This window comes from Dermochelys coriacea, chromosome 5 (genome assembly GCF_009764565.3).
Source record: "Dermochelys coriacea isolate rDerCor1 chromosome 5, rDerCor1.pri.v4, whole genome shotgun sequence".
Taxonomy (NCBI): Eukaryota; Metazoa; Chordata; order Testudines; family Dermochelyidae; genus Dermochelys; species Dermochelys coriacea.
The window spans coordinates 39485110-39505383 of record NC_050072.1 but is presented as its reverse complement, the minus strand read 5'-3'; the positions used below and the strand labels follow the sequence as shown (position 1 = coordinate 39505383).

Sequence of the window (20274 nt, the reverse complement as noted above, 5' to 3'; positions counted from 1 at the left end):
CAAAAAATGGGGTATATCCTATTTATGTTCACTTCTCTGTCCCTCCCTGTTTCAGTTCACTGCATGCTACTTCTCATACATATCTGAACTGTGGGAGATGCTTAACTGCAGAATGGAAAATTTCTTGCTCAATAATTTTCTGTCTGCTAACAGGATCATCCCCAATTATACCCTGCTGGATGGCTTCACAACCAAGAGTCAGCATTTTAGTTGGATAGTCACCATGTAGGTAGTGGCCAACTGTACATAATTCATTAGTTCACTGAAGTTGTTAATTTTCTAAGAGCTTTTTCACAGCTGTGGAATGAATCATCTGGCAGCAAGCAGGAGAAGGTATGTGGCTATCACAGGCTCTTCTGCAGCTTTGAACTGCCTCTGCAAATTGTAGACAGGAAGGGAATAGCCCATATCTAACAGAATTGTGGGAGATGCTGTTAGCAGAAAGAAAATTACTGGGTAAGAAATTTTCCATTCCAATCCATGTGCCAAAAACCATGTGACTAAATCGGTCATATGCAGGATTCTACTTTCTTTCATAATGTACTCTTCTAATCTATTTATTTATAGGCTGGATAATCATCAGCTTCAAAAATGCTGTAAAAATAAGAGAAAATTATTAGTTTATTTTCAGATAGTAATGTAAGAAATGACTTGAGTAGTGACCGTAATTTAGTTCTTAATAATTAAATATTTTATTAAGTAAATCATAATTACATTTTAATGATTTCACTCACTCTTTAAAAACCAAACTATTGAAAAAAAATCTCTTTATCTTCTACCTCAGCCACACTTAAATCCAGCATTTGAAGATGGATGGAGCAGCAGTGATGATGAAGGATGAATCTCAATTAGCTGTTGATATAAAACTGACATTCATGCACCATGTTTGTGAAGAAAGGACTTTATCTGCAGAATTGAACAAGTATTTGTCATAAGCTTCTTTGTAGAATTTCTTAAAGCTCAGGCTTTCAAAAATGAGATTTTCTTGTAAAGTTACTTTCTTGTACTGTCTTAATGTTTCTTCTGTGTTATTACTGTATTTTGAAATAGCATTGTTTTATTTCACCTGGCCTTCTCACTCTCTTCCCACCCCCCAAACTTTAGGCAAAGCAATTTGGTATATTGTAGCTAGTTGTTAAGCTGCATATTAAGAAAAGCAAAATTTCTGATGATCAGATGCTAGTACACCCCATCCCTCTTCTGGTGTCACTAAAATAGGGAGGCCTGATGATTCTGTCTATTTTCAGGGGATCTAAATGGGGCAGATTGAGACTAGATGAGTGTGGAGAGGAGCTGGGGTGTGTAAGTCCCAGTTGCTTTGTATTATCCCCATTTTACAGATGCCTCTCCATGAGTGCATTATGGAATCCAGCTTCCTCAATTAAAATTGAGGTATTATCTATCTAAGTATTTATATAGCCCCCATCAATTTAATATCTGACTCCATCCCAGGTATTTAAAAATAAAAGCAAATTACATGGAATAGGATCTTATTGATCCTGTTAATGTAATCATAAGATCAGTGGGCATCCTCTGCTGCATGAAACTCCCCCAAGTGGAGGGGAGAATTCATGGATAGCGGCAGGCAAACACTGAATGGACTAGGCTTCTGTGACAGCCAAAGAGTCAGGAGGAGAAAGGGAAACCTAGTGCTGAGTCACTGGGCTTCTGCCAATGTGCTGTGACTTAGGAGGTTGAACCTCCTGCCTGTTCTGGGTGTGCAAGACCTGCTCTCCTTTTCTCAACAAGACGATTGAGAGGAATCTCAGCAAGCTGAGAGTCTCCTGTCTGTGCTGGGTGTGTTTTCCCTCTTTTGTTATAACATAGCCTTATGGATTTAATAAATCTCAAGTCAGAAGAAAAATTTGAATAAAATGGAAATGTAAAAAACAGTCCTTCAAAACGTCGTCTTTTAAACTGAGCATGTGGCTAGGGTCTTTGCTCTGTACTGTCATGCAGGAGGTTTGGTGGGTCAGTTCCTAGCACGGTGCTGGGCTGAATGTGCTACAGGAGCAGTACTTGCTATTCCCTGAGGACTGAGTTAAGGAGATGCACTAAAAGGCTTCCCATCAAGTGAACGAAGGATGGCTGGGATGCAGTACTTCAAAGGGAAAAGTTTATACCAAATGGAGGAGCAGGATTCAAACAACAAGGGGAAAAGTGTTAAGCAACTGGATGAAAATTATTTAGCCTGCGTACTGTATGACACTAGTGCACATTTCAGAATTACATTTGTAAAAATTTTATGCTATTTTTTAAAAATTGCATACTGTTATTCCATACACCAGTCCAGTGAGCATAGAGAGACTCAAGGAAATCCTAGTAATTCAAAAGTGTTAATATAAAGAATACTAAGTTTACAATTTCCGGAAATGTTGAAACCCAAGATTTGGCCTCCCTTAAAGTTGTTATGAAGCTATACTAGTTGGGGGCAGGGAGATTCCCAAAAGCTTCACTTAATCTTAGTTCAAGGGACCAGCCCAGACCCAGTAAGTATAGGGGAATATAGCAAATTGAAATTGGCTTCTTAAAGATGAAACTTTCATTTAATTACCAGTTGTTTGTTCTTTTTCTCCTGAAGCCTAGGGAATCTTGGTAACTTAATGAAAATAAGCTTTATTACAAGACAAAAGCTAAATGAATAAACTATTAATAGTATTGGGCAACATTTTTGTTGCATGTTATGTGTATATATACAGGTGCTTCAAACTGCATATAATATTTGTACTTCACATTTTCCAAATTTATTAAAAAGGTGGGGTTTTTTGTCTTGAGAGAAATGTTCATTAGATCCTGTGGTTTTTTTTAAACCACTCTCCTTAGAGAGCATCTGATTTGTGCATTACTTCAGAGCCAACCATCAAAAGGAGAAATAAATTACATACTAATCAATTCTTCCTGAGCTGTGCAGTGATCATGAAAAACGTTGGTACTTAAAGAAGTAGACTCAGTATAGTTTTTGTGTTCCATACCAAATGGAAGGTAGAGAGATCCAAATTTGTCACTTGGAAGAAGACAAATACGGTAAAGAAAGTTTTCATTTTCCAGCCAGGGTTCCAAACTGACAGCCATTGACTCTCTCTCCTCTTTCTGGCTCTGCCTTTCTCTTCCAATTGAAATGCTACATACTTCCCATTCCCCCACTTTCTGAGCACTGAGGGAATCTCTGCCTGGCTTCATTCTGTATAGTATTGCAGTGTACCAATTCTTTCCCAGCCCTTCTGGCTTTAGTTCCAAGCTGAAAGGAGAGGAGAAAGGTGGGGCCAGTTTGTATTCGCTGACACCAGCCAAAAGTCCTGGCCAACTCCCACCTCCCAGAAGCCAAAAATCTTTCATCATGCTGGCAGTGCCCCACAGCATATGGCTAGTCCCCAAGCTATTAAACACCTGGGCAGTATACAGCATCTTAACTGTCATTACACAAATTCTGGATAAATTCCATTGCAGGTGATCGATTGTTTAGATTTCCCCTAAAGATTCAGTTTTGACATTTACTTCCTTCCCTAAAATATTACAGGAGATTTTATTGTTTTTTTTTAAATTGCTGCTGCATTCTTCAAAAGTTACGGTAGTTCATTGATACATTAAGGATTCTTCTGGGTGAAATATTCCATATAAATGTAACAGGACTGTCACAGTAATTTCTTTCCCTCAATTTTATGACAGAAGACACCAGATACTAAACAAAGATAGAACCGAATGCTGTGTAGCAGGATTTGAAACAGTGCCAGGTATAGGCTACACTGAATTGTAGAAGCTATAGAACAGTCCCAGATCTTGCTTCTGTGTGCCATTCAAGCCTGAGAAGTTAAGAGTTCTGTTTTGATTCTTTTTGCCATATCCACCTCCCTGGTATCTGAGCATCTTTATGAAATAGTGCCTGATAGTCTGAAAGAAATTTGGAAGCTCAGATCAACTTAGAAAAGGGAAATTCCACTGCTTGTGAAAGCAAGTGGTTCCATAGAGAAGGAAGTAGTTTACTGAGGGCACTTCTGCTACAGCAGTTGGTACTGGGATAATGCTTAGAACAGGAGGGGAAGGGGTTAATTCCCTGCAGGGAAGGTCAGGCCAGGGATTTACCCTTGCCAGAAAAGTTGCTTTGCCTTCCAGTAAAATAGGAAGTTTTCCACCAGGACTTGGTAGGACAAGTACTATAACATGAAAAGGAAATGATTTGCTTTTAGAGTCCTTTCTCTTTCGCTCTTCTGTTTTCCTTCTAGTCTAAAGAGGAAATTGAGCCAGTCCTACTGAAAAGCTAGGCAACCCTCGGAAACAGCCTGCTTCATCTCTGCATGAAGCCTGAACTCTGCCTGAAGAGACTCTCAGATATGATGTATGATTTTATATTTCTGTTTGGTTATGAGGATTGAAAGGAGTCTGCTAGTGGTTTAGCAGTGGACCCTTCTGAATGACCCAAGATGGAGGAAAACGGTTCTTTTTCCTTATGGCCAGGACTCAGGTTCAAAGGGCCAGCCAGCATTGTCACTTGAAGCCATCAGTATTGTCAACTCCAAGCGTTCAAAAAGAATGTGTTTAAACCCCTCAAAATCCATGCAACTGTAATAAATGCAGGGGTCTTTTGAGTCTTCTTGTTCTGAGCTATTGGGGTTCATGTTTTCAAGCTTTTCTCTGCAATCATGAGGACTAAACTTTAAATTAAATATAGCTAAGATTTTCATCTCACTTATCTCCATCAATCTTCAGTAATCACTTAACTCCAGCATGTGGGGCTTTAAGAAAAGCAACAAATATTGCAAGACTGATCAGGAAATTTAGATCTGGCAACACTGGGTCAGAGACCCTTAAAGTGATAGTTATAACTTTCCTTTGTGGCATTTTTCCTTTATTTAACCCAGTGCTACAGTCCCTCATCTGCCTTGCACATGTATGCGAGAACTATCACCATTTGAGAAAGGGCCTCAGTTTTACTCTTGTCTCATTTTTGTAATGCGAGTACAGCCCTAAAGGCCTCCAGTGTAAATACCTGAGGATTAGTACAGTGTTCATTAAACTGTAAGTTCTTCAGTGCAGTCTTAGTATGTGTGTCCAATATCTGATGCGGTGGGACCCTGTTCGAGGCCTCCTGACATTCCTATAATACAAATAATACAACTTGCATCTTTTGTGGCATGCTAGCTGAACTACTTGGGTGTGTATTTAGCTTTCTCTAGCAATAAGATATTCTTGAAGACAATATATTGTTTCAGAGGATAGAAGATTCCTTCCAGTACTTCTGCCATTCAGTATTTCCCACCCTCTATCAAAACATAACATAAGTAACTCTTAAAACATAAATAATTTAAAATTGATTTTACATTAAAATGTACTTCCTTGCTCTGAGTAAATATTTAATGGTAAGTTATGAAAAGGGCTTATGTGGCTTTTTGTTTCTTTTACGTGCTTGTTTGTAAGGACTTAAGGTGTTTTGTTTGTAGAGAAAAACAGGAAAGAATTGGGATCTAGTCTTGTCTGTCTGTGAAAAACTGTGGTGGCTAGAGCACTAATGCAAATATGACGTCACAAGACTAAACCAACAAGACTGAGCAATTGTTAGAGAACTGCTATTTAACTCCAATGACAAATGAACATTGTGGAAGAGGTTATTTAAGATTTAACATTGTCATCATGTAAGCTGATGGGCAGGTGCACCAGCCACAGTAGCCAAAATAAAACCCAAACTCTCAAGCTGAATTCCATGTCCCTTTCCTCTGGGCTGGTTTTATTAATAAACAGAACATGCCCAGTGTTGTGTATTAAGGCTTTTGTAAGAGCCCTATCCTGCTTTCTGCAAGCTGGAAGGGATGAAGACAACCTTCCTGGCTATCTCCTAGAGGCCTCCTGCTAGGTTTTCATGACTGACTTCCTTTAGGGTCTTTCCTCAACCCTCATCTTGTTAAGATTGTATGAAGGAATAACCCTGGCTCGGTCTCCAGCACATGGTGCTTGGTTAGCTGACCCTCCCATTAAGTGACCCGAAAGAGTACAGCTCCCAGCAACCCCCTGATACAAAGGCCCCAAAGGCCATATCGGGCATCCTGGACTGTGTTGATGCACCCCGGGACATCTGTTACACACCTCTTCAATTAAAGTCTGATTGTTCACACATTGAAAGCTCAAACTCCCAGGAATGCCTGCAACAAAACCAGGAAAGATGAGTCTTTAGAAATATCAAATTTAAAGTAAAAACTGAGACTATTTTTAAAAATAAAACCTTTCAGACCTTGCATAATAAAGAAGCCAAAAATTATGCCAGGCCCTATTTTAAAAAATTTCTTATGCTTCTCTTTGAAAAGAAACTTGCAGGAGAGGAAAATAAACTGATTCTGTTTTGACATTTTAACAAGTCAAAACTACCTTTCTGTGCTGAGGAAGATCCTCTAGCTCTGTGCAGTTGGCAGATCACACCCTCTGCCATTTTCCTGTGAGGGAGGAGCACACAGTGTTTTTTCTGCTTCTTTAACACTAAGGAGAGTTTGTAGTAATTTTTCCCACAGCAAGAGAGAAACTTGCTGTAGGAAAGATTGGAGTCACCAATTTAAAAATTGGTCCGCCCTGTTGCAAACTACATTAACATGTGCAAGCAAGAACAGGTAATTCAGCTGGCAGGAACACAAACATTACACATTTGTATTTTTTTACATAGACAACATTGCAATACAAATATTACACACACCTTTCTTCTTTTCCTCCAGGCTTTCTGTTCACCAGGCAGCCAGCCATGCAAACTGAGTGTTTTCAGTTCCCATTGACTTCAATAGGTAGTCAACACTAAGCAGGATTGAAGGTACCTGTAATAATGCAGGGTTTGAGCTTCGCTGGCATTGTGAGGAAATTGTCAGTAGGCAGATCTTTAAGCAAACATGAACACATCCTTTTAGCAAAATTTAGTGCAAATTCTAGACAAAATAAGGCAAGGGGGGAAGTGGGTTTTTGTGGGTTATTTTTTTTTCATTTAGTGGAGACTGTTGCCAATGGTATGACTGCCCTGACAGCCACAAAACTTCAGTTGTACATGCTATTTTAAAGCTGATTATTAATCCTCTGTTAGTATTTCATCAGGGCCTATGAAGACGCACTAGTTTTTGAACACAACAAACATGATTTAGATTGCCAGACAAGTAATCCTTGGTCTGTAAAAAAAACTTTAATCTGTCAGATGCCATTTTAAGAAGGAAAAAAAGGGAGGGGGGGGGCGTAAATGTAGAAAACTAACACTCTAGCTAAGATGCAACTGTTAATTCTCTGTGAGCCGGATCCAAAGCCCACTGAAGTCAGTGACTAATGGACTTCGACTCAGGCCCTATTACAGTAGAACCTCAGAGTTACAAACACCTTGGGAATGGAGGTTGTTCGTAATTCTGAATAAAACATTATGGTTCTGTCAAAAGTTTACTACTGAACATTGACTTAATACAGCTTTGAAACTTTTACTGTGCAGAAGAAAAATGCTGCTTTCTGTTTATATTTTTAGTAGTTTGTTTAACACAGTACTGTACTGTACTCGCCTGCTTTTTTTTGTCACTGCTGCTGCTGCCTGATTGCATACTTCTGGTTCCAAATAAGGTATGTGGTTGAGTGGTCAGTTTGTAACTCTGCGGTTCTACTGTAGTCATGTGCTGCCATAGAAAATTAATCTACAATATGTACTGCCTGTAGCAGTAAGTTGTTCTGACCATCTGTCCACTTACTCCTCTCTACGGATACTCTAGCAAGGATGTAGAGTGAATGCAGCTCCTGGGAGAGTGCAAGTTGATGTTCCTTAAAAGGTTGTATCAGATGGTGTGTGGCATGAACATTGCAAAGAGAGTCTCCGAAGCAGTGGGGAGGGAATGTCTTGTGTTCCCCAACAACTAATTAGCATTACTAATCCCACGCCAGTCTGCTGCAGTGCCTGTAAAATATTAGTTTATTAATGCTGGGACATTCTATTCCCCTCTTGTATACATTTGCACTTTTAAAAAATGTATAATCATGTCTATTAGATTATGCCTCTCTCTCCAATCTTTTGAATGTCACTTGCCAGTTTAAATAGTAAAGGGTCTTTGAAGTAGAGAGAGAGAGTGTGTGTGTGTGTGTGTGTTCAGCCCCAGGCACAACAGAGTCCTGATACTGATTGCAATCGCTGGGTGTTACTGTAATAAATTAACAGTGGTTTTATGACAGTCTGCGTTAACTTATGCAATGGGGTGGGGGGCAGTTTTTCCTTAAAGAGTAATAGTCATGCCCAGCTGCAGACTCCCAAGCCTAATGGATTGGATTTGTCGGAGAGGAAATGAGTACTGTGCAGAGCTCTCTACACCTTTGATCTTTAGCTCACGCTGTAAGCAGTACTGACAAATCACTTTTGCTAAACAGTACCCTGGACAACTTGCAGCAAGCAACCAAAAGATCACTGTATATTACTGTTAGTATACAAAAACTTAGGACCTAGTTAAGATTTTAAGTGTATCAGTGGAGTCTCCCTAACAGACTAATTTGTTACTTCTAGAGACTATGTCGTCCATCAGAAAATCCCAATGTAACCTAAAAAATCTGTTTGCAGGTATGGAAATGAATAATTAAGGGAGGTAACCACTTTACTCAGCCACTATTACCTAATGCACATTATGCCTGTCACCAGCCTTATCTGTGCCACTTTGTGCTCTGAAATAATATACTACATATCTACAGAAGTATGGTATTTAATTAGAACTAATTTCACAATTCTACAATTTATTCCCAGCCTGTATTAGCCTATGTCCATATGTTTTCTGCTAGTGTGATGTAAATAAGATGTTTTAATGAATAAAAGGGAAAACATTACCTTTGGGGTGATGAAATGTATTGGTTTTATAGTGGAATTGGTATGATTATGAACTAACTTTTGTACTGGTGTGTGTTTTATTTTTAAATAGTAAACTATGTTATAGCCTATTGAAACAAACTTTTGGAAAAGGAAATAGGGTTTACAATCAACTGATTTATTCTTACAGGTTTCAGAGTAGCAGCCGTGTTAGTCTGTATTCGCAAAAAGAAAAGGAGTACTTGTGGCACCTTAGAGACTAACAAATTTATTAGAGCATAAGCTTTCGTGAGCTACAACTCACTTCATCGGATGCATTTGGTGGAAAAAGCAGAGGAGAGATTTATATACACACGCACAGAGAACATGAAACAATGGGTTTATCATACACACTGTAAGGAGAGTGATCACTTAAGATGAGCCATCACCAGCAGCAGGGGGGGGAAGGAGGAAAACCTTTCATGGTGACAAGCAGGTAGGCTAATTCCAGCAGTTAACAAGAATATCAGAGGAACAGTGGGGGGTGGGGTGGGAGGGAGAAATACCATGGGGAAATAGTTTTACTTTGTGTAATGACTCATCCATTCCCAGTCTCTATTCAAGCCTAAGTTAATTGTATCCAGTTTGCAAATTAATTCCAATTCAGCAGTCTCTCGTTGGAGTCTGTTTTTGAAGCTTTTTTGTTGAAGTATAGCCACTCTTAGGTCTGTGATCGAGTGACCAGAGAGATTGAAGTGTTCTCCAACTGGTTTTTGAATGTTATAATTCTTGACGTCTGATTTGTGTCCATTCATTCTTTTACGTAGAGACTGTCCAGTTTGGCCAATGTACATGGCAGAGGGGCATTGCTGGCACATGATGGCATATATCACATTGGTAGATGCACAGGTGAACGAGCCTCTGATGGTGTGGCTGATGTGATTAGGCCCTATGATGGTATCCCCTGAATAGATATGTGGACAGAGTTGGCAACGGGCTTTGTTGCAAGGATAGGTTCCTGGGTTAGTGGTTCTGTTGTGTGGTGTGTGGTTGCTGGTGAGTATTTGCTTCAGATTGGGGGGCTGTCTGTAAGCAAGGACTGGTCTGTCTCCCAAGATCTGAGAGAGCGATGGCTCGTCCTTCAGGATAGGTTGTAGATCCTTGATGATGCGTTGGAGGGGTTTTAGTTGGGGGCTGAAGGTGATGGCTAGTGGCGTTCTGTTGTTTTCTTTGTTGGGCCTGTCCTGTAGTAGGTGACTTCTGGGTACTCTTCTGGCTCTGTCAATCTGTTTCTTCACTTCAGCAGGTGGGTACTGTAGTTGTAGGAATGCATGATAGAGATCTTGTAGGTGTTTGTCTCTGTCTGAGGGGTTGGAGCAAATGCGGTTATATCGTAGCGCTTGGCTGTAGACAATGGATCGAGTGGTATGATCTGGATGAAAGCTAGAGGCATGTAGGTAGGAATAGCGGTCAGTAGGTTTCCGATATAGGGTGGTGTTTATGTGACCATCGCTTATTAGCACCGTAGTGTCCAGGAAGTGGATCTCTTGTGTGGACTGGTCCAGGCTGAGGTTGATGGTGGGATGGAAATTGTTGAAATCATGGTGGAATTCCTCAAGAGCTTCTTTTCCATGGGTCCAGATGATGAAGATGTCATCAATGTAGCGCAAGTAGAGTAGGGGCATTAGGGAACGAGAGCTGAGGAAGCGTTGTTCTAAGTCAGCCATAAAAATGTTGGCATACTGTGGGGCCATGCGGGTACCCATCGCAGTGCCGCTGATTTGAAGGTATACATTGTCACCAAATGTGAAATAGTTATGGGTCAGGACAAAGTCACAAAGTTCTGCCACCAGGTTAGCCGTGACAGTATCGGGGATACTGTTCCTGACGGCTTGTAGTCCATCTTTGTGTGGAATGTTGGTGTAGAGGGCTTCTACATCCATAGTGGCTAGGATGGTGTTTCTAGGATAGTCAGGAACAGTATCCCCGATACTGTCACGGCTAACCTGGTGGCAGAACTTTGTGACTTTGTCCTGACCCATAACTATTTCACATTTGGTGACAATGTATACCTTCAAATCAGCGGCACTGCGATGGGTACCCGCATGGCCCCACAGTATGCCAACATTTTTATGGCTGACTTAGAACAACGCTTCCTCAGCTCTCGTTCCCTAATGCCCCTACTCTACTTGCGCTACATTGATGACATCTTCATCATCTGGACCCATGGAAAAGAAGCTCTTGAGGAATTCCACCATGATTTCAACAATTTCCATCCCACCATCAACCTCAGCCTGGACCAGTCCACACAAGAGATCCACTTCCTGGACACTACGGTGCTAATAAGCGATGGTCACATAAACACCACCCTATATCGGAAACCTACTGACCGCTATTCCTACCTACATGCCTCTAGCTTTCATCCAGATCATACCACTCGATCCATTGTCTACAGCCAAGCGCTACGATATAACCGCATTTGCTCCAACCCCTCAGACAGAGACAAACACCTACAAGATCTCTATCATGCATTCCTACAACTACAGTACCCACCTGCTGAAGTGAAGAAACAGATTGACAGAGCCAGAAGAGTACCCAGAAGTCACCTACTACAGGACAGGCCCAACAAAGAAAACAACAGAACGCCACTAGCCATCACCTTCAGCCCCCAACTAAAACCCCTCCAACGCATCATCAAGGATCTACAACCTATCCTGAAGGACGAGCCATCGCTCTCTCAGATCTTGGGAGACAGACCAGTCCTTGCTTACAGACAGCCCCCCAATCTGAAGCAAATACTCACCAGCAACCACACACCACACAACAGAACCACTAACCCAGGAACCTATCCTTGCAACAAAGCCCGTTGCCAACTCTGTCCACATATCTATTCAGGGGATACCATCATAGGGCCTAATCACATCAGCCACACCATCAGAGGCTCGTTCACCTGTGCATCTACCAATGTGATATATGCCATCATGTGCCAGCAATGCCCCTCTGCCATGTACATTGGCCAAACTGGACAGTCTCTACGTAAAAGAATGAATGGACACAAATCAGACGTCAAGAATTATAACATTCAAAAACCAGTTGGAGAACACTTCAATCTCTCTGGTCACTCGATCACAGACCTAAGAGTGGCTATACTTCAACAAAAAAGCTTCAAAAACAGACTCCAACGAGAGACTGCTGAATTGGAATTAATTTGCAAACTGGATACAATTAACTTAGGCTTGAATAGAGACTGGGAATGGATGAGTCATTACACAAAGTAAAACTATTTCCCCATGGTATTTCTCCCTCCCACCCCACCCCCCACTGTTCCTCTGATATTCTTGTTAACTGCTGGAATTAGCCTACCTGCTTGTCACCATGAAAGGTTTTCCTCCTTCCCCCCCCTGCTGCTGGTGATGGCTCATCTTAAGTGATCACTCTCCTTACAGTGTGTATGATAAACCCATTGTTTCATGTTCTCTGTGCGTGTGTATATAAATCTCTCCTCTGCTTTTTCCACCAAATGCATCCGATGAAGTGAGCTGTAGCTCACGAAAGCTTATGCTCTAATAAATTTGTTAGTCTCTAAGGTGCCACAAGTACTCCTTTTTTTTTTTTTTTGATTTATTCTTGCTAGCTTTGCATGCATATATACAAGTTGTAGGAATTGTCTCCTATTGTGTATTTGTATTTGTATGCCTACCACACTAACTCAGATCCTGACTGGGGTCTCTGGGTGCTAATGGAACATACGTTAAACTGCATGTGGAACAAACAAAACTCAGGACTACTTTAAAAGAAAAAATAGAATTAAAAATCACAACATGTCAGCGCTAAGAGGAAGAATTAAGATTTCATGGACAACGACACTGCTGGTGTTTCCTACCATCTGAGTATTTGACCTTGCAACCTTAATCTTTTTCTGAGGGCTTGGCTACACTTGCGAGTTACAGTGCATTAAAGGAACCCCGGGTGCACTAGCTCACTACCCGTCCACACTGGCAAGGCACGTAGAGCGCTCTGACTCTGCGGCTACAGCACTCCTGGTACTCCACCTCGGCGAGTGGAATAATGTTTTGTGTGCCCTCGCTGGAGCACCGCAGCGCCAGTGTGGATGCCCTGGTCCTATAATGCGCTCTGATCGGCCTCCAGAAGTGTCCCACAATGCCTGTGCTAGCCACTCTGGTCATCACTTTGAACTCTACTGCCCTGCCCTCAGGTGACCAACTATTAGACCCGCCCTTTAAATTCTCTGGGAATTTTGAAACTCCCGTTCCTGTTTGCTCAGCCAGGTGTGGAGTGCTCTCAGCGAATCTTTCCAGGTGACCATGCCTCCACACGCCAGGTGATCCCCAGTATGGAGCAATGGCAAGGTACAGTGTTTGTGGGGAGGAAGCTGTCCCGTCCCAGCTGCACTTCACCCATAGGAATTACAGTACCTTTGGGCAGATATCAAGGAACATGATGGAAAGGGACCATGACCGGGACGCACTGTAGTGCAGGGTTAAAGTGAAGGAGCTGCGGAATGCCTACCGCAAAGCCTGCAAGGCAAACCGCCGCTCCTGTGTTGCCCCTGCAACCTGCAATTTCTACAAAGAGCTGGACGCAATACTTGGGGGTGACCCCACCTCCACTCCAAGTACCACCATGGATACTTTGGAGCCCAGCTCAATGAGGCAGGAGGAAGAGGAGGAAGACCAAAGCGGGAGCGAGGGTGCTGAGGTAGAGGAAGATGCATGCAGCCAGGAGCTGTTCTCAAGCCAGGAGGAAGGTAGCCAGTCGCGGCAGCTGGTGCGTGGGGAAGGACAAACACCAGAGGAGGTTCCTGGTAAGTGGCTTTTATTTTGGGAAGGAAGTTATTCGGTGCAGGCTCTTGGGGCGAGGAGGGTTAGGGCTGCGTGCATTGCTAGATGCGGAATAGGGTGTTGATGTGCTCTCTCACATCGCGGTAATCTGCCTCAGTGATCTCTTCAAAGGTCTCATCCAGAATTTGGGCAATGCTCTTGCGCAGGTCTCTCAGGAGAGCCACTGTAGACCTTGTCCCAGTAAGGCTGACTTGTCCACACCACTGTGCCGTGAGGGGCGGGGGGACCATTGCTGCACACAGGCAAGCTGCATATGGGCCAGGGCAGAAGCTGCATTGTAGTAGAAGACCCTCCCTTGCTTCCCAGGTCACCTTTAGGAGCAAGATATCTTCCAGAACAAACTCCTGGGGAAAATGTGGGGGCAGTGTTCAGTATAGGGGCCCCCTGCCGCTGTTGGCTCTCCCCAAGGCACAGAAACCCAGAGAACAGTACAGCCGTGAAACAATTAGTCACGCTTGACCCTGTGCTTACTCACCATTTTGGGGCTCCCATGGGTTGTGTGCTCGCTTTGGGATGGGCAAATGATGCTATTGTGTAGACTGTGCTTGCCCTTAAGTATGAGGGAATCGTTGCTCTGTCTGGTGTGAACAGTGCTGCCTCTGTTAAGTGTTGCATTTTGCCTTTACATATGCAACCTTGAGATCTCAGCCGTCCGTGTTATCACCGGCCAAAAGACTCCAAAGAATCAGAAAGAGGCCACGTAGAAGCAAGGAATACATGTTGCATGAAGTAATGCAGCATTCAAGTAATGAAAATCGGAAAGTTAAGGAGTGGCGGGACAGTGAAAGGAGGATCCACCAGCAGAATGAGGAGCGCCAGCACAAAAGCGCAGTGCTCCGGCAGCAAAGTACGGATTGGCTGATAAGCATAATGGAGTGCCAAGCAGATTCTATCCAGGCCCTCGTAGCCATGCAGGCGGACCACTACCGACCCTATCCCCCCCCCACCCGCCCTTGTCCCAAAACTCTCTCTTGTGCCCCCACATGTCACCTCCAACCCACTTTCCCCAACATCAGGGTTCTTACCACCACCAGCTGCTTCCAACACCTGTAGCTTCACCACCCAGCCCTGCAAACTACGATCCTTACCCACTGCACTCAACCCCCATCACCATGCAGTATAGCCATCCTGAAGTGCAGCACTCATTGCACAGCACTCCAGACAGGAAGGCTGAGTATGATAACCGGAGATACGCAAATCTGTGATTGTACCGTTTCCCACCCCACCCCCTTGCCCTTTCTGTTTCCCAAGCTGCTGTTTCTTTTCAATAAATGGATTTTGGCTTTGAAATCATTCTTTCTTATTGCATAAAGTAAAAGATACCTTAGCCCAGGAAAGAAACGGGCACTGCACCCTCCTATTAACATTGGAACCACTTCACTCCCATGCAGGGCACCAGACATTACTAGTGGCTTTCAGCCTCAAATTGCTCCCTCAATACATCCCTAATCCTTGCAGCCCCACACTGGGCACCTCTAATAGCCCTGCTCTCTGGCTGTTCAAATTCAGCCTCCAGGTGTTGAACCTCCGAGTTCCATACCTGAGTGAATTGTTCACCATTCCCTTCACAAATGTGATGGAGGGTACAGCATGCAGATATAATTGTGGGTATGCTGTCATCAGCCAGGTCTAGCTTCCCATACAGAGAGCACGAGTGGCCCTTTAAACGGCCAAAAGCACACTCCACAGTCATTCTGTACCGGCTCAGCCTGTTGTTGAATTTGCTGCTATCAAGGCTCCCTGTGTAGGGTTTCATGAGCCACGGCATTAAAGGGTAAGTGGGGTCTCCAAGGATCACAATGGGCATTTCAATTTCCCCTACGGTGATCTTCTGGTCTGGAAAAAAAGTCCTGGCTTGCAGCTTCTTGAACAGGCCACTGTTCCGAAAGATGCGTGCATAAGGCACCTTTCTGGTCCAGCCTGCGTTAATGTCAATGAAACATCCACGGTGATCCACAAGCGCCTGGAGAACCATAGAGAAATACCCCTTCCATACTCGGAAGCTAGGTGGGCTGGTGCCAGAATTGGAATTTGTGTGCCATCTATTGCCCCACCGCAGTTAGGGAAACCCATTTCTGCAAAGCCAGCCACAATGTCGTGCACATTACCCAGAGCCATGGTTCTTCCGAGCGGGATGCGATTAATGACCCTGCAAACTTGGATCAATGCGATTCCAACGGTCGACTTTTCCACTTCAAACTGGTTAGCAACTGATCAGTAGCTGTATGGAGTTGTCAACTTCCAGATTGCAATAGCCACCCGCTTCTCCACTGTCAGGGCAGCTCTCAATCTCGTGTCCTTGCGCCACAAGGGTGAGGGCAAGCTCCTCACAGAGTCCTGTGAAAGTGGCTTTTCTCATCTGAAAGTTCTGCAGCCACTACTCATCATCCCAGATTTGCATGATGATGTGATCCCACCACTTAGTGCTTGTTTCCCGAGCCCAAAAGCGGCGTTCCCTTGTGGTGAGCATGTCCATGAATGCCACAAGCAAACTCATCTGATATGCGTTACTCAAGTCGATATCATCTGAGCCCTCACTCTCACTTTGGATCATAAGGAATAACTCAACTGCCAAATGTGATGTGCTGGTGAGACTTTTCGGCATACTCCTCAGCAGTTCAGGCTCCATTCCCACAGACCAAAAGGGAAGACAGAGCACGCAGTACAAAAAATGTTGAAAGAAGGTGCCAAATGTGGACGGAAGCACAGGGTTTGCTGGGATGCGAACTGATGCATCACGGGGCGTTGGGACAGGATGGCCCATTTCACTACAAAATTTTTTTTTCTCCTGCTGATAATAGCTCACCTTAATTGATTAGTCTTGTTATAGTTGGTATGTGGCAACACCCATTTTTTCATGTTCTTTGTGTGTGTGTGTGTGTGTGTGTGTGTATATATATATATCTTCCTACTCTATTTTCCACTGCCTGGATGGCATTGTGTTCTGCATGGCTGAGGTTATGGGGCAAGCGATGCTGCTTTTCCACAATTTCAGCTCGTGCCTGTCGGCGGAAGCACTCTATGTAGAAGTCCAGGCTGCTGTTTCAGTCCACACAAGAGATCCACTTCCTGGACACTACGATGCTAATAAGCGATGGTCACATAAACACCACCCTATATCGGAAACCTACTGACCGCTATTCCTACCTACATGCCTCTAGCTTTCATTCAGATCATACCACACGATCCATCGTCTACAGCCAAGCTCTACGATATAACCGCATTTGCTCCAACCCCTCAGACAGAGACAAACACCTACAAGATCTCTATCATGCATTCCTACAACTACAATACCCACCTGCTGAAGTGAAGAAACAGATTGACAGAGCCAGAAGAGTACCCAGAAGTCACCTACTACAGGACAGGCCCAACAAAGAAAATAACAGAACGCCACTAGCCATCACCTTCAGCCCCCAACTAAAACCTCTCCAACGCATCATCAAGGATCTACAACCTATCCTGTAGGACGACCCATCACTCTCACAGATCTTGGGAGACAGGGCAGTCCTTGCTTACAGACAGCCCCCAATCTGAAGCAAATACTCACCAGCAACCACACACCACACAACAGAACCACTAACCCAGGAACTTATCCTTGCAACAAAGCCCGTTGCCAACTCTGTCCACATGTCTATTCAGGGGACACCATCATAGGGCCTAATCACATCAGCCACACTATCAGAGGCTCGTTCACCTGCGCATCTACCAATGTGATATATGCCATCATGTGCCAGCAATGCCCCTCTGCCATGTACATTGGTCAAACTGGACAGTCTCTACGTAAAAGAATAAATGGACACAAATCAGACGTCAAGAATTATAACATTCAAAAAACAGTCAGAGAACACTTCAATTTCTCTGGTCACTCGATTACAGACCTAAGAGTGGCTATCCTTCAACAAAAAAGCTTCAAAAACAGACTCCAACGAGAGACTGCTGAATTGGAATTAATTTGCAAACTGGATACAATTAACTTAGGCTTGAATAGAGACTGGGAATGGATGAGTCATTGCACAAAGTAAAACTATTTCCCCATGTTGTTTCTCCCCCCCACCCCCCACTGTTCCTCAGATATTCTTGTTAACTGCTGGAAATAGCCTACCTTGCTTGTCACCATGAAAGGTTTTCCTCCTTTCCCCCCCTGCTGCTGGTGATGGCTTATTTTAAGTGATCACTCTCCTTACAGTGTGTATGATAAAACCCATTGTTTCATGTTCTCTGTGTGTATATATCAATCTCCCCTCTGTATTTTCCACCAAATGCATCCGATGAAGTGAGCTGTAGCTCACGAAAGCTTATGCTCTAATAAATTTGTTAGTCTCTAAGGTGCCACAAGTACTCCTTTTCTTTTTGCGAATATAGACTAACATGGCTGCTACTCTGAAACTTGAATATTGATGTGATTCTTGGTGTAAGGAGTTCACCTATCACAGAGATACGCTCACCTGGGTGGCAAGACAGACCAGAGTACCCAAGGGGACTGTCTGTGATTCCATGTTAAGGCTCTTAAAGTGCCTGAAGTGTTTGCCGTTGGTTGGTGAAATCTAAGAACTCGCAACCAATTTTGGATTTATGGCCTGTTTTTAGGTTTTCTGTTTTGTTTTGTTTTTTTTTAAACAATCTGCTCTGAGGCTGATACTCATGCTATCAAGCGAACATGGGGATCACCACCCAAGGCTGCTCATGACCCCTTTCTGGCCAAGTCTCAAGGTATATATTCCATTCTTTAACCATTCTACTACTTTTGATTCTGTTGATCTCACATCTGCTTTATATCTTCTGCTTCAGTGGGTTTTGCAACACCATCTTTACTTGATTCTCTTCCTACCTCTCTGGTAATTCTTTCCATGTCTCTTCAGTGTGTCCTTCTCCCTCTTCTTTTCTTCCTCTATATCCTTTATCTGGGTAACCTCATCAGCTCACCATTCAGCTCCCATTTTATTAGAGATAGCAGAAAATGGAAAACAATTTTGTGAAAAATACTGATATTTAAGAGTTTTCATTTTTCAGGGTTTAACATAAAAACATTTTCAACATTTGCAAAATTATCTACAACTTTTTAAAAAGACATTTATCAATTTTCTGAAAATCAAGAGTTCCTGAAATTTTATCAGTAAACTAGAAATATTGATACGGAATGCTTTTTGAAGTCATGAATGCTTTAAAAAAATAATTCTAATTTCAAATGTTGCAAAAAGTTTTGTGGAATGTTTCAGAAATGCTGACAACTTCCATGAAAAATTTCATTTTCAAAAAAAGACCATTTTTCAGTTTTAAAAAAAAAAACACCTTAATTCAATAAAGATGTCTACCAGCTCTACCTATGCAGTTTTGCAAATCTGCTCCTCCATACCTAACCTGTCTCTCTATTCAAACTCATATTTTCGCTTGTCTGACATTTCCTGAATTCACCATGTCAGCATATACTGCAGGTGGACCAGACTCCACTTTTTACTCTCCTGCCAAAACTTTTTAATCTTCTGTCACTGAAGATGACAGCAGCAGCCTTTCTGTCACTCAGACCCATGCACTCTTCAGTTACCCAGCAGATCCAGATCTCGCCACCCCTTCCTCCATAACATTTCTAAAGTCTGACTTTTTCTTTGTGATGAGAGTCTAAACTTTTGTTCATTACCTCCTCTTCCATCTCCATTACTTAGCCCATATCCTCATCCCCTCCTGGCTATGTAAAATAAAACCACTAAGATAATCCTAGCATAGCGTCTATGTCATCACTTTCTTTGAATCTCTCTAGTTGACATCACCATAGGAGTTTTAAGCTTGTCCTTGCCTTTAAGGCATTGCATAACTCAGCCCCACACTACTTAAAAAGCCATCAGTGCCTTGTTTGTCTCTTCTCCTATAATCATCTCTGCCATATTAATCATATTTTCTTCTGAGGTGATCTGCCAGGCAGGTTTCTTCTGATTCACACATGTTTTTCAAGATCTACTTCTGACATGATGCCTACAAGTGAATCAGGTATTTATTTATGCTTGATAAGTACTTTACCATGCTATGCATAGCTTTTTCTGAATAACTATGTAATCTAATTGTTTTAATCACCATTCTTCTTCCCCTTACCAGTCCTGAGTGTTTTGTTACCCCTTTACTGCATTAGTGCCCTTGCCTTCTTGTTGGTACTGTGAGATAGCTAGCACACCTTAGAGCACCATATAAAATCAGACTAATAATCATATCAAATATACTGTGAAAAAGTAAACCTATTGGACACACAAATATTTGCCTACCAAATTAACAGCAAATCAAATGTTTACCTTGAGCAACATTATTAAAGCATTATACTACATTTATGTGAACTGATTTATTATAAGAAGAACTAACAGATTGTCAGCAACCAGGGACATGGGGGATCATGCCTAATGGTTGGAGCCAAAGATCAGAACTGGAGTCATAGTTCAGGAATCATATGTAAGGCTCAGAAGCCAGTTACATAGAGTAAAACAAGTCAGGAACTATCACAGCCAAATGCCTTGAGCAGCCACTTACATGCTAGTGAGTTTAAGAGCCAGTCAGCTGACCCTTCCAACTAGTAGAGTAGCCAATCAGGTAGTCTTCTACAGGCCAGCTGCATTTGACAGGGAGCCCAAAGATTGGTTCTTCTGCAGGCCCTGATTCCTGACAGAATGC

At 42.8% G+C, this 20274-nt stretch overlaps 1 protein-coding gene across 5 annotated transcripts in view; it reads left to right on the top strand.

The window, feature by feature from the left end:
* The window catches only part of ERCC8 (ERCC excision repair 8, CSA ubiquitin ligase complex subunit), a 51970-nt gene extending 50078 nt beyond the window's left edge, over positions 1–1892 (top strand). For all 5 annotated transcript variants that reach the window (XM_038402863.2, XM_043514849.1, XM_043514851.1 and 2 more), the window contains one exon: positions 785–1892. In XM_038402863.2, the coding sequence (XP_038258791.1) occupies positions 785–841 (57 nt within the window). In that variant the 3' untranslated portion in view covers positions 842–1892. The remainder of the gene's footprint in view (positions 1–784) is intronic.
* The last annotated feature ends 18382 nt before the right edge of the window (positions 1893–20274 follow it).